At 42.0% G+C, this 14,373-nt stretch overlaps 1 protein-coding gene across 4 annotated transcripts in view; it reads right to left on the bottom strand.

Annotated features, from left to right (window-relative positions):
* MYLK4 (myosin light chain kinase family member 4) overlaps positions 1 to 12,636 on the bottom strand; it is a 91,831-nt gene extending 79,195 nt beyond the window's left edge. Inside the window, exons 1-2 of one of the 4 annotated variants that reach the window (XM_047734811.1) lie at positions 12,398 to 12,636; positions 10,720 to 10,984 (exon numbers count right to left, since the gene is read on the bottom strand). In XM_047734811.1, the coding sequence (XP_047590767.1) occupies positions 10,720 to 10,984; positions 12,398 to 12,414 (282 nt within the window). In that variant the 5' untranslated portion in view covers positions 12,415 to 12,636. Of the gene's footprint in view, positions 1 to 6,409; positions 6,805 to 10,719; positions 10,985 to 12,397 lie in introns of those variants that run through there. The other 3 variants (XM_047734813.1, XM_047734812.1, XM_047734814.1) reach the window with 3 other exon arrangements.
* Between the last annotated feature and the right edge of the window lie 1,737 nt (positions 12,637 to 14,373).

Genomic DNA, 14,373 nt, shown 5'->3' with positions numbered 1-14,373 from the left:
AAATTCTTAACAGGTGCCTGGGACGCAATAAACATAAGTGTTAGCAATCATTAGTGTTATCCATGGAGCCGATCAGGTAGTGCTTACAAGCACTGTAAATTGCTTAGAACAGGTTCTGGAACACAATGAGGGCCACTTACGTGCTTGTTAAATAAAATAAGTAAATAAATAAACAGACCAAACTGAAAGCATAAATCCTAAAAGTCAAATGCAAACACAGCCTTAAGAACTCAGAAACTTACCTATATTATCATATTAATTCAACATGCTTATTCTGGAAGGTTGGGAAGAAAATGGGGACCTAACACAGGTCACTATCCATTCTTAAATTTCTAAATAAGTACAGATTGCCAAGGGGTCTAAAGGGAGATCCTAACATAAAATGTCTCTAATACGGGGAACTCAGACTAAATAGAAAAGAGACATTTTCTACCTAAATGCGTATCCTGTGTTTACCCTTCAAATAAATAATCTTGTTTCATCAGATTCTGCCTCTTTTTGATGCCATCAGTGGGCATCAATATGTGAAATTGCTTGTGTCTTTGAGTTCCAGGTATCTACACTCCAAACCAGAGTCGTATCCTGCAACGACTATGGGACAGTCCCAGAGAATCAACAGTGTGTCTTTGTGCAGGAGAAACTCAGTAATTCTTTACTGAGTAGATTGATGTAGAATATGGACACAAAGATCTAAATGACTTTGATACAGGCTGATTAACTACATTTACATTCCTGTTTCATCAAGTACATTTTTAAGGAAGACTGGCTCTTTCAAAAACAAAACAGAACAAAAACTTTGAGCATCTGGTGGTGAATAATGCTATGATTACTAGGACACTTTGGTCCCACTGCCGTATTTTGTGCTGAGGAGCTAGGAGTTTGCCCATCATTGCCTGTTCATCACCAGGGCAAATGTCAATGCAGTGGAAAAGGTCAATAATTTGAATGATTATGAAAATAGTTTTGAACTTGCAGACCTCCAAAGGGTCTTAGGGTTCCCCAGGGGGCCCAGGGACGTCCCTTGGAGAACTGCTGGCCTAGTGGATGATGTCCCAGTGAAAGACAGTGCTGAACAAGGTAAGATTCATCATGAGTTCCTCTTGCCTGTTCCATCCCCCTGTTTCTCTTTCTTGGACAATTTGGGAAAATACCAAGCGTTGCTAAGACCTTCTTTGGGGTTTAGGCTGGAATGGGTGATGAGCACTTTCTGGGGCCGCACGATGATGTTATCTGAAGCCCTCTCCAGAGAACTGAAGGGACATGAGTGACTCAGGGACGTGCAAAGGCCTCTGGCAGATTCTAGGAGACTTAGAAGCTCCAAATAAAATATTCAGCTCCTGCTAGTTCCTCCTCTCTTATCCTCCAGTGTCCAAGGGAGCTCAGAATCAGAAACCAGCCTCTAGACCAAATATATGCTAGAAGCAAAGATGTCCAAGCTAGACGGGGACCCCTGGAATGGCAGATACTCTGGAATAGAGGGATAGCACAATGCTTGTCAGAGGTTGATTATTATGCCCCGTCAAAACTCTGCAGTTAAAAACTCCATGGGTATACCTGCACTAGGCATTCCAGAAATAGCAGAGTAAAAGTCCATGTAGAATTGTATGGCTGGGGGCTCCTGGGTCACTCAGTGGGTTAAGCATCTGACTCTTGATCTGATCTCAGGGTCATGAGATCAAGTCCTGATGGGGCTCCCTGCTCAACAGGGAATCTGCTTGAGATTCTCTCTCTCTCTCTCTCTCTCTCTCTCTCTCCTTCTCCCCTTGCCCCTCCCCCTGCTCTCTCTCTCTCTCTCAAATAAATAAATTTTTTTTAAAAAGAGAACCATATGGCTGGATGTGGGGAAATGCTATTATAAAACATTTATATCGCACAGAAGGTAGAGTCATTTCTCAAGGACACAAGAAAAAAGTACACTTACAAATTAAAATCTTGTCTCTGTAATTCATTTTTATACTTATCCCTCATCCCAATTAGTTCAGATAAGCCCCAAACCATATACTAAGTAGAACAGGGAAAGCTTACAACCTTGTTCACTGCTTACATTTGGAATGCCAATGCTAGAAGCTAAAGATCAGGTAGACAAACGGAGAGGCTGGGCTCACACGCCCCTCATTCCAGCCAGGTCACTACCTTGCTTTAGAATTTCCTGACACCCCACCACTGACAGCAGCATTCAACCTGATCTCTCACCACCTGAGCCTTCTAACTGGGCACCTTGCTGCTCAGGTGCTCAGCTCCTGAGTTGAAGCCTTGTGGGAACTGTTCATAGAGGAAGAGCCTGATGCACGGGAAAGTTAAGAAGCAGGATGCTCCTGCCTAGAAAGAGGGAGCGCCAAGGCAAGATGCCAGTGGGCCTGGCTGATGGCCAGCCATCCTTCGAGGCAGGCCTGCAGGACTCGAAAAGCTGCCCTGCTCCGGGCCGGCTGAGCCAGCGCCTGCCCGGGATACCTGTGGCGCTGTGTTCACATGGGACATGGCCAACACGGAGCCTTCACAGCCACCATGGAAAGCGTTGCCCACTCCTTCCGTGAAAAAGTCTGGCTCTAATGAAACTTTTGTTTTTTGTAAAGAGCAACTTGGAAAACATGGTTGGGATGGTAATTCTGATTTTAGCTGAGAATAGTCCCTCCATGTAATGAATCTTGGTCAAATCCAGTTTACTCCTCTTGGGCTTTGAGTCCCCCCTTCAAAGAAGGATTTGGATGAGCTGACCACCAAGGCTCCTATGTGTCTAGGTCCCTAATCTCTGAGTCACAGCTTCCTTGCTAGAGCACAGGTCTTTAGTGTCCCGTGGAAATGCCACACTGACCTGGGCTCCTCAGAAACCCCCCAGTGGACGAAGCCCATGAGCCATGGATTATGCTGCAGGCTTGTGCTGGGATCCAAAGGAGCACGTTATTCCTACCAAATCAGTGGACTAGCAAGTCAGACGCTCTTCCTGAAGTCAAAGTTGCAAATGAGGTTGAAGTGCATGGGACGCCCCTGGGAACCGACAGTCACCTATACGCAACTGAAAGGGCCAGGGGATTAGTCACCCGATGGATGGAACGGCTCTTGACCATTGGTGATGACCCAGTGCATCACTGTTGCCCGCCTCAGTCCTCTGGGTGGACAGCTCTGAGGTCATCCTACGCAGCAGTGGTGAGCCTCGCAATGTGAGCTTGTTGGGGCTTCTTTCCTTCTCTACTTCACATTCCCCAGCCCCCTACCCATACTTGTTGAAGTCAATTCCAAAAACAAACCATCTACCCACATGCTTTTGTCTCAGCTCTGCCTTCTGAGGGGACCTAAAGAGCGACAATAGGGAGAACACGGGTCTAGGCATTTAAGAAGCACTACGTAGACTTTACCTATTATCAGTTTTCTGTGTACCCACTATCTTGAAGGAACACTTTGAATTTCTCTGCTCTCCAAGGCTGTCTGCTCATCACCACTTTCCCTGGTCTTTGTTATTGTCACTACACAGTGAGCAGAAAATGAGAAATAGATTTGAAAGTACCAAGTAGCACATGGCAAAAAACTGGAACTAGCCTCCTGAGTCTAGGGGTCCAGAGGCTAATGTGAGATCACCTCATCATTAGGGATTTGGGGTAATTTTAGACTGTACACTAATAAACCATTTTTTAAAGTGTATGTGTGTGTGTTACTGTGTCTTTAAAAATCTAGAATAAATATATCAAAACCATGATTTCACTCTGTTGTTGCTTTCACTAAAATTTTTGAAATGACTTGATATGTGAAAATAGTAATCGAGGGGCACCTGGGTGGCTCAGTGGGTTAAAGCCTCTGCCTCCGGCTCAGGTCATGATCCCAGGGTCCTGGGATTGAGCCCCACATCGGGCTCTCTGCTCAGCGGGGAGCCTGCTTCCCTCCTCTCTCTGCCTGCCTCTCTGCCTACTTGTGATTTCTGTCTGTCAAATAAATAAATAAAATCTTAAAGAAAAAAGAAAATAGTAATCGATAGGGGTTGAAGTAGCGAAATCCATGAAGGTGGACTGAAAACCTGAAGTCTGAGAAACCCTAACAGCTCAACATGCTTTCACAACTCTAATGTTTGAGGTGAATTTCATTAACAAGTATGTTAACATGTTCTTACTTAAGAGCAAAGACTTGATTTGCAATATTTATATTTTTTATTATATTGCTTTAACTTTTAAAGAAAAAAAGATTTTTTTCTCATATTATACTGAATAACATAAAACTCTCATAATTTTAATTATTCTGAGACCCTGAAATGACACAAACAATATGACTCCTCTGTGTGTTTGGTTTAGGACACCCAGAGCTTTACATAGGCAAGCATTTGTACCCAATGTATTAGAAAAATCTTTCAACTCCTTTATGTTCTATGGATATCCCTATACTTGTATGCCAATGCTATGTTTTATGTTCTATGGATACAGAGCACACTAATATCACAAGTTTGATCTCCCAATGCCTTTGGAAAAGGCAGTTCCTAAAACTTCTGTGCTTGTGGATATTTCTAAGACAATAGGTTGTCCACATTTCTAAATAACCATTAGCAATGGGGAGAGAAAAGCAATAAGACACGTTATAAAAATCTAACTTAAGAGACATTTTCTTTACAGCTAAAAAGTTGCAAAAACTCCTTGAAATACATTCCCACAACATTCCCAATTAGCGCATATATCTTGCTGACCTTGTCATTGGGAAATAGTATGAAGGCTATATTCTGAGAGCTTGGGTGAATAACTCATTTTTTTCCATATAGAAGATGAAAACCCTCATGGTATTTCCCATAGGATATGTGTTAAGCAGCCAAAAATGAGTAATGCTTGGACAACACTGACCAAGTCTGAAAACACAGACCTAATGGTGACACTAGGTCAGACCCAAAGAGACTTAGAATGTTTTATGATCTCACTAAAAAAAAAAAAGTCTGTTCCTGCCTATCTATCTTTCTCCCATCTCTTTTACCTTGTCCTCAACAAAGATAGATCAGATAATATACCATTCCAAGGTTTGGCAATTCCTCTGAAAGTGAACTTAACGGTCGCTGAAATACTGATTGGGTCAGGGTCCCCTGGAAAGGGAGCCGTTATGAAAGTCCAATGCCTGGAGCTCTCAGTCCTCCAACACCACCAGGATGCTGAGGGGGCAGTTCCTTGTTGAATAAATATAAAGAAGCCATCTACATGCAGGTATAGGGACAGGGATATATGCCCAACTCCCCTGGAGAAATTTTTTTAACTATAAATCATGCATTCTCAACAAGGACAGTATCACCCCCCAAAGGGGTAAAATTGTTTCTTTAGGAGGGGTGGAAAAAAAAGTATTCCTTTTAAGTATAAAGCACAGACATACCTGTAATACGTAAGCAGGTATACTGTATATCTGTGGTGTTAAGATTTCATGGGAGGGGGGCTCCTGGGTGGCTCAGTGGGTTAAGCCTCTGCCTTCAACCCAGGTCATGACCTCAGGGTCCTGGGATTGAGCCTGGCATCAGGATCTCTGCTCAGTGGGGAGCCTGCTTCCCCCCACCCCCACCACCTGCCTTTCTGCCTACTTGTGATCTCTCTCTCTCTCTGTCAAATAAATAAATAAAATATTTTTTTTTAAAGATTTAATGGGAGGGGTTTCACTAGGTGGAGAAAAACCTAAAAGCTCTGTACAGAGAGTAGATGGTGATCAGGCAAAGTGGAGGGACACTGCTGTACATCCCCTTCCTGGGAACCAGGCTTGTTTCCGTAGTCTCTTCCAAACAGTTTTATACTGTCATTAAAATAATGTATCTTAAGCTAATTGATAAAAGAATTAAATTTGTGGAAAGAGCTGTTTTCCCAGACGCAAATACCCTCTCTTGGGAGGTGCTAAAATCCTTAGAATCTGAATTATTTCTCTTCTTTCAGAATTGGGCTGTTCTCCTGACTGAATTCCATTCCTGGAATAGCTGCGGCGTCACGTGAAAGGCATTATCTGGCAACGGTTCCAAAGAAAGAGCATATAGGCTGGGCAAGCTGGCTCCCCCAGGGGAGGTGGCCACCCTTCACGTGCTGCTTTCACCATAGACATGATAAGGGGGACGGAAGTTTTGCTCTCGTGTCATTTTATTTTCATAATTAAGTCATATGCGTAGTAGGGGAATGGAGAACCGTTGACATTATTTAGCTCTGAAAACAAAAATAGCTCACCGACTTTAACATGCAGCGGGAACGGCTGCTTTGAGGTTCCCCGAAAGTTGGTGCAAGTGTGTGGAATGCTGAAATGTGCCACATGCCACTATTATTATCCCAACCCCTCCTAAGGCTACGGTAGTCTTAGGCAAGGATTAAGACGGGGCATGCATTCCGTCTCCTTTGGCAAGCACCGCTCCCTGGTTGGAAATAGCACGGTAAATAGAACAACAGTAAAATGAATCTGTCTTAGTTAAAAGCCATGTTACTACCTGCGTCTCCTCCAGAGCAGGAGCCTGTCTGTGACCTCCCCGTGTCATCACGGACTGGAACACACGCCAGAGTAAGGAAGACGAGATAAGGCACGCACTACCTACAATCCAGATGTCCTTTCTTCTAAGTACTAAGTCCATTCTCGGGGAGCGGCTATGGAAGCCACCTGGCTTATATGCTCCTTCCCTCGCCTGATCTAGCACGATGAGCGCGTTCCCAAGCACACGCTTGTTTGCATGCGCGTTCCTGAGGAGCCGGCGTTGCCCGATGGCGGAGGGTTCTCGCGGGGTCCTGCGATCCGTGTTTCCAGCTACACGATCAACAGACAATCTGTCTCTTTAAAAGGAAAAATAGGATGGCCTGCATGACAGATCTGAAACAGGTGTAGGGGCAGGGACAGACCCGCCGGTAACAAGGGACACCGACTCGAATGCACTTGTCCCCAGTTCAAGGACGATTAGCACCACAGAAACGGGCCTCTGGCTCGCTGGCTGGGCCACCGCCAGGGAGCGTTCTCTGTTCTACTGCCCTTCCGAGCAAAGGAGCAAAGAGATGCGGGTGGGGAAAAGCAATTTTAAAAAATCACAAAACGTCCGCCCTCGGCCGTGGTATTTTGATATACACGCCAGTCATTCTGAGCACCGCTGGTGGTATAATTTCATAGTGGTTAGTCAGGAAATGCCATCTGCAATTAAGCACACCAACTGCAATCAACATAGAAAGATCCAAGCTTTCTCCAACCCACTCAGTGCTATTCACATCCTGTCGGTAAATATTTTTTGTTTGGCCTTTGGACCCTTTGTAGCAAGCATTTAAGATTCTGCCTCTGGTAGAGTCATCCTTATTTCTACCCCCACAGCTCTGCCTCACTCCCCTGGCTGGGACCGTGCCTTTCAGATGGAGGATGGGAACAGGGTTCTACAGAAAGGCGGCGGGTGGGAGGGAAAGCAAAGGACAAGGAGAGAAACACAGATAACCTTGGGCATAGAAAGTAGATATATGTTTCATAAGCGGGAGTAGGCAAAGGGAGGCAGACAGAACCAATTGGGAGAGTAGAACCCTGCTTGTCTGGCCCTTTTGTCTTTTATTAAACAAGTGTGTGGACGCGTGTGTGTGTGTGTGTGTGTGTGTGTGTGTGTGTATTAAACAGTAAATTATATCTAAGAGAAGTGTGTGTATTAAACAGTAAATTATATCTAAGGCAAGTATAGCAAGGGGCTATTCATATAGGTAATAAGGAACTAACCAAAGAAGAAAACTTGGACTTGATTCTATAAAAATGATGCTAATTACAGTTATGAGAGTCATTTACCATCTACAAGTTAATAGTATCATATAATATAATATAACAGTATAATGTAAGTCGCTACTGAGCTCATCCCTTGTATAGAGCAGATTAATTTTTTTGTGTTTTACTTTATTTCAACACCATATTATGTAGGTTTAGACCTTGTTATGGCATCTCTGCTATAAGCTTTTTAAAAGTTCTGCATTATTTAGGTGATTTTGAACCATCCTCTAGAATATAAAGCAATGAGAAAAGTCACTAGAAAACAGAATAAAAAGGGAAGTAGAAAATGAAAGTAAGCAAACCATAGGAGAAAAGTAGAATGTGTGGCATTTAACGAATTCAACAAAAAATAGAGTAAAAGAAAGAAGATAGTTAAAATTAATCTAGTGGAGGAAAAGTAAGTGAAATAGAAAAACTTGGTTGAGATAAGGGGGAAATAAAGGAATCTGAGCATAACCAGCCTGGACTAGGGAGCAAAGACCTTTCCAGAAAGAAATTGTACTTCACACCTTCCAAACAAAGCTTCCACATCACTAGAGTATTCGAAATTCAGAGTAAATTATTTCCACTGCATCACTGTGACATTTTCTACTGTGATTAGCAATGCTAATCTTCTCAAAAAGAGAAGGAATAAAAAGAGAAAGGAGAATAAATTTTCTTCACTTACGGTACATTATGGCAAGCATTTTTTTTTTTTTAGACCATCCCTGAAGAGTGATAACTGATATTGTAAAGATTTACTGTGGCCCCAGCAGAAGATGGAGACATGTCAGTGTAGCTCTGTCTGTAGACCTGCAGACATCTGAGCTGCTGGCGTGGCCTTCTCCACCCACCCATGGCCAGGGCCCGCTGCCTATCCTGGCACCCACTGACTGGGCCGGCCAGGGCCTCCAGGACTATGACCTTGGCAGCCACAGAAAGAAGAGCTCTGTGTCTCCCCTTCATGTTCCATCCCTCTGCCAGAGGGCCAGAGGGCCAGAGAGAGAGAGAGACAGGGAAATTAATTGCTGACATCTCTGGGCCCTTCGCCACTTACAAAGAAGAAGCTGAATGGGACCTATGGAGCTTCCAGCCACTCCTTTCCACCTTCCGCGTGGCGTCGACTGCAGGATCGAGGCCAGGAAGCCCGGGTTAGACGCGGGACATCAGACCAAGTGCGAAGGACGCTCCTTTCTGAGGAGCAACATTCTCAGTCTCGTCCTCAAAAAATATCTCAAAATATTATGCCCCAATCATTTGATTTCAAATATCCTGAAGCAGTTTATCATTAAAACAATTCTTCCTTAAAACATTTCTGTTCCAGTTTAGCAGCCCCTCACTCTTCAGAGATAATTCCTACTTCTAAAAATTACACCACAGAACCCAGAGAAAAACAGTACTGGAAAAATAATCGAATTCATATAAACTATTACCAGTAGCTGGTTATTTCAAAGTTATCCAATAAGATTGTTTTGTCTTCTCTGTCCTAGAGAAATTAATGAACAGAAAAAGGAATCCTTCTGTTTATTCATTTGCATCAAAACAGCCCTAAGGAGGAAGTCCTTCATATGGCACTTCCATTTAGTCCGTGGAAATTTCTTTTCTCAAGAGAACTAAGTTTCAACCCATCTCATTTCTTTTCTCCAGCACATTTTATCATTCCATACTGACTGACAGTGAGAAGACTTTTCTGCCCTAGTTACTTAATGGCCCTGCTTTATTGTCAGTGACACAGTTAGAAATGCCATCCCTATCTGAACAGTGCTCTTCAGAACAGTAGTTGGACAAAGGATGTTTCCCAATCCTACCTAGTAAGAATCATCTGTTCTGATCTTCTAAAATACTCATTCCTAGCCTTCAGCCAGAATGCAGAATTCAGGGGCGCCTGGGTGGCTCAGTGGGTTAAGCTGCTGCCTTCGGCTCAGGTCATGATCTCAGAGTCCTGGGATCGAGCCCCGCATGGGGCTCTCTGCTCGGCAGGGAGCCTGCTTCCTCCTCTCTCTCTGCCTGCCTCTCTGCCTACTTGTGATCTCTCTGTCAAATAAATAAATAAATCTTTAAAAAAAAAAAAGAATGCAGAATTCACTTCCACAGATCTGTTCATTCCACAGATATTTTGGGGACCTCTTCTGTGCTAGTTACCAGGAGAGTCCAAGCACGAGTGATTCAAGGTCTTGACCTTGAAGAGCACTGTTGAGAGAAAGGTGACAAACATTCAAAACAATAGCAAATGCTAGAAGAAAGGCACAGGCACCATACTGTGAGGCCAACCCTGGGCCAGGAACTGCACTTCCATGGATCCATGAGTGGGGTTGACTGAGCCAAGAGAGGAGAGGAGACTGCTGCTGGATGACATTTCTCAAACATTTATCATGATGACAGATACTGTGCTAAGTGCTTTATATATATTATCACACTTAGCTTCCTCAACAGTCATCAACCCATTATTCTGATGAGGCAGCATCTTGGCTGAGGTTAGGAACTTGCCAAAGATCAAGTAGTCAGAATCAGGCTCAGGACCTCATTGTGCACAACTGAGGACCCAGGCATAGCCTTCAGGGAAGGTTTGCTTGTCCCCGTCACTCACCGTCACTGTCAACAGTTATGCCACCCACGCTGTGAGGAACTCAAAGTCTTGAGAAAATTAGAAACTCTTCTACAGAGCAATTGTGCCCCGCATAGTGCTTCTCTGAATTTCACACCCAGATCCATCCTTGTAATTGATCCTGCTCAAGAAATGTGTGTTTCCAGAAGTTCTCATTCATAACATCTAAGCCAACCACAATGAAGAGAAGCCTGCTGGTAGAGATGCACATTCAAAGGCATCTACTTACCAAACTCAGGTGTATAATCTACAACACATAATCCTCAGGGAAACACAACGAAAAATGTTTTAACCATAAAATTTCCTTAATTCTTCACATAAACGACAAAAATAGAATTTGACGAGTCTGTTAAGTGGCTACATTTGCTGATTCATGTAAAAATAGATAAAGTAGAATGGATACTTTTTACAAGACTAAATTACCACATAATTACCTCATTCTTTCCAGATCTTGAGTCCTGTTCACTAGAACTTTCTTCCAGAAAACATTTCACTTTCTCAACCTTTTCCATGCAGTGGAAGAAAGCCATTTTCTCCAGTTTGTTACTGTTATAACATGTGTTGATTTCTTCCAGCCTCTTCACTTTTAACATCTTGGTGGTGAGTCCGATTAAGTTACTGTCTGGAGTGTGGTTTTCATCTCCCTCTGATTTGTAAATTAAGACGCAATCATGAGCTTTGAACGTGCCTTCCTCTTGACTGTTTAAAAAAAAAAAAGGAAACAAAGTTCTCATCACTTACTCACATATTTGACTTTTGAAGAAAATGACCAGTGAGAATTTTGAAGTCCCTTCTATTTAAACTGAAAAGAAGATCCAAAATTAGGAAGAGAAATGCCAATGTTAATATCAAGTTTCAAATGCTGGAACTTTGAACGAAAAAAAAGGTTTTTTCCCCACCTTTTCCTACAAAAGCGAACAGTAAAAGGCAACCTTCAGTTTCCCTGGGTGACTGTGTCCCTCACTGTATAAAATAAGATTTATATCAAGTGGCCAATTTATATACAGAATATAAAATTTCGGTGGGGCTAAAAAATATAAATATAAAAATATATAATATAAAATTAAATATATAATATAATATAATATATATATATATAATATATAATTAAAATATATAATATAAAATTTCGGTGGGGTTGCAGATTTCGCTCCTCCCATTCCGGCGGGACGGGCTTCTTCCTGTGTGAGGGGGTCTCTCATCCTTTCCCTGGGGGACTTTTGTCCATCTGGGGAGTGATCTCCACCAGATGTCTCAATTCCAGAGCTCTTCTCTGCTTACACCAGAAATGCTTATTTTAAAAATGAAGTTTCCTTACAGCCTTCTCACACAGATAAGATACCCAGATAGTTTTCTGCGCATTGTCATTAACTGCTAGGTATCAAGGAGTACAAATCGTTGTGCTTTCCTTGAAATACTTTCATTACAAATTAAATAATACACATAATACCGCTCTGATACTAGAGATCTACACATAGTATGTGTCCACATACTTGATGGTATGGGGGTTTGGGGAGAGATTGGTTGGAATTTGCAGCGGGTTCTCACCGCTGACTGCTGAGGCCCCCTGCTGGACGTTTTCTGAAAATTACTTCCAGCTTTTTCTCAAATTTAAAATCACCTGCAATTATCTCCACAAAACTTCATTTTTCATTCTCTGAACTCAGATAGTAAAATTCATATATATCTTGAGTTCCAAATTATTAAAAATCCAATGCTCTGTGAAATTCTTCTTAGACACAAAGACCTTACTTCAAACACTCTGAAATGTAAGTAGTACCAACCAGAGTTCTCTATGATACATTATAAATGAATACTAGCATTCCTTCAAATTGCCCTGAAAAAAATCATTATTAAAATAAGGAGGCAGATGCATGGCTATTTCTAAGGCAAACTATGACTATATGTAGCTGTAGATGGTACTCAGGTTGAATCAGGAAGCCACATAAAAACTAACATATTATAAAGAAAACAAGTCCAAGATATAACAATTTTGCAAAGAAATAAAAAATGTTAAGCTCTACCTGGAGTCTGGTACAACCTGTTGTTTAAGGCAATATAGAAAGAGGAGATGCGAGAGGTTATAACAATTACTTAAAATACAGTAATTACCATGTATAGGAGGACATCCTAGGGTTTGGACCACTCCAAGTGCAGAGTACAATTTCCGGCAGATAAAAGGAAGTTTTGCAGAGTTCAAGATGACTACGCAATTCTCTGGTAAAAGTCTTTACTCTCAGTTGGTGTAAGTCTTCTGAAAAGACAAGTGTCCACTCTGAAAGGAAGTATCCTCTCTCTAAAATGCCACTTTGAGCCCCTGTTTAAACTAATATGGTCCTTGATCTCATGTTGCTCAGCTGTTGCCTTCTTAGTCAGAAGGGGAAGAACATTAATTTTAGACACCAGGCTTTTCAAGGCCAATGGCTCCATTTCAGAGGTCAGGTAAGGAGAGGATGTACTGGGAACAGTGGATGAAATATCACCTTCACCTTTTCTTCTCATCAGTGTGGCAATACTCTCAGAATTACCAAGGACCATTTGCTTTGGCAATCAGATGCCCTGTTCTCCTGCCCCTTTTAGACTCATGATGATTTAAGTGCTCATTCCCAGCCAAGAGGATTCTGGGTGTGGGAATCCCACAGCCACCTTTGTTTGCCCATGTGACACATAGAACATACATAACTAGAATATGAGACATCTTTTGAAAACACAGCAAGTTTTGGTTTTCTCAGTGCTTAAATTGATTTGCCATATCTCCAACTGTTTCCAGCTCTAGGAAAGGTCAACTGTTTAGGCATCCACAGAGTTGCAAAAACAAGAATGAATTTTCATAAATTCTCCTTACAAAGAACACCGTGACTTTCTCCCCATTGTCTGTCACAGGTTAAGAAGAGGGAATCTAGGGCAAACAACCCACCTACATGATCCTAACAGGAGCATATCTCTGGATTTAGTTAAGTGGCATAAAACCTCAACTACCTGAGCTCGTAATACAGACAATCGTACAATTCTTCAAGACCCAGAAATCATCTTCCTTTTTGGAGCCTTAGCTGACCCCTGAACTCCACACACCAACATTAGCCTCTAGAATTCTCTTGTTTTTCCAAAAGAAAAAAATTTCTTATTCTTAATTCAGATCATTGTGTTCCATATAATATAAAAATACATTTCCATTTTGAGTAGCATATAAGGAATTGTAGCAAGACCTTTAAAAAGGAAAACTTTAGGTGTTTTTCTAAGATTAGAGAACTTTGTTCTTTAGAGGAGTAACTAAACAAAACTAGGTATTTACTAAAGGTAAATTATTTAACAAAATTGTTACAAAAAGAGTGAACTAATTTGAGGTTACCAATTTTGCTTGGACTAGTTAAATCATGAAAAAAGTGATAAAATGATAAAATGACAAATCCCCTGCCCAAAGGCAACGTGTATGGCCTTCTGCTGATTTGACCATAACTTCCATCCAGACCGTCCATATAGGATCAAATCTTCCATCCCCTCAGTCCAGCAAACCAGGTACAGGCTCCAGTGAACCAGAAAACAGCAAGATCTGCTCCTTTGCTTTTTCTTTTAATAAGTTGTTTTATTTTAGGGTAGTTTGAGATCTACAGAAAAGGTGAAAAGTGAAAAGATAGCATGGAGAGATTCCACATACCCTCTTGTATACGCAATTTCCCCTATTGTTAACATCCGACACCTGTCACAGTTAGTGAACCAATGCTAATATGAAACTGCATGTTTCATTCAGAGTTAATGAGGTTTTCCCTAATGTCCCTTTTCTATGTCAGAATCTCATCTAGGGATTTTCATTCCATTTAAAGCCACCAGAATTTGTGATGGATTGGATCTGGGGTGTGAAAGGAAGATGATAGACAAGGATGACTTTTCAATTTTTTTCCTGAGCATTTGAAGGTCAGAGTAGACATTAACTAAGATGGAGAAGGGCATGGCGGGGGGGTGGACAATTTTGGGAGTGGATGATCAGGAGCTCAGCTTTTGACAGGTCCATTGGACATTTAAGTTGAATAGGTTGTGAAATGGAAATCTCGACTTCAGGGAAGAAGTCCAGATTGGAGATAAAAATTTGG

The sequence above is a fragment of the Lutra lutra genome, chromosome 6 (genome assembly GCF_902655055.1).
Source record: "Lutra lutra chromosome 6, mLutLut1.2, whole genome shotgun sequence".
Taxonomy (NCBI): Eukaryota; Metazoa; Chordata; class Mammalia; order Carnivora; family Mustelidae; genus Lutra; species Lutra lutra.
The sequence above is the reverse complement of the archived record's forward strand: the minus strand, read 5'-3'. Positions and strand labels throughout refer to the sequence as shown.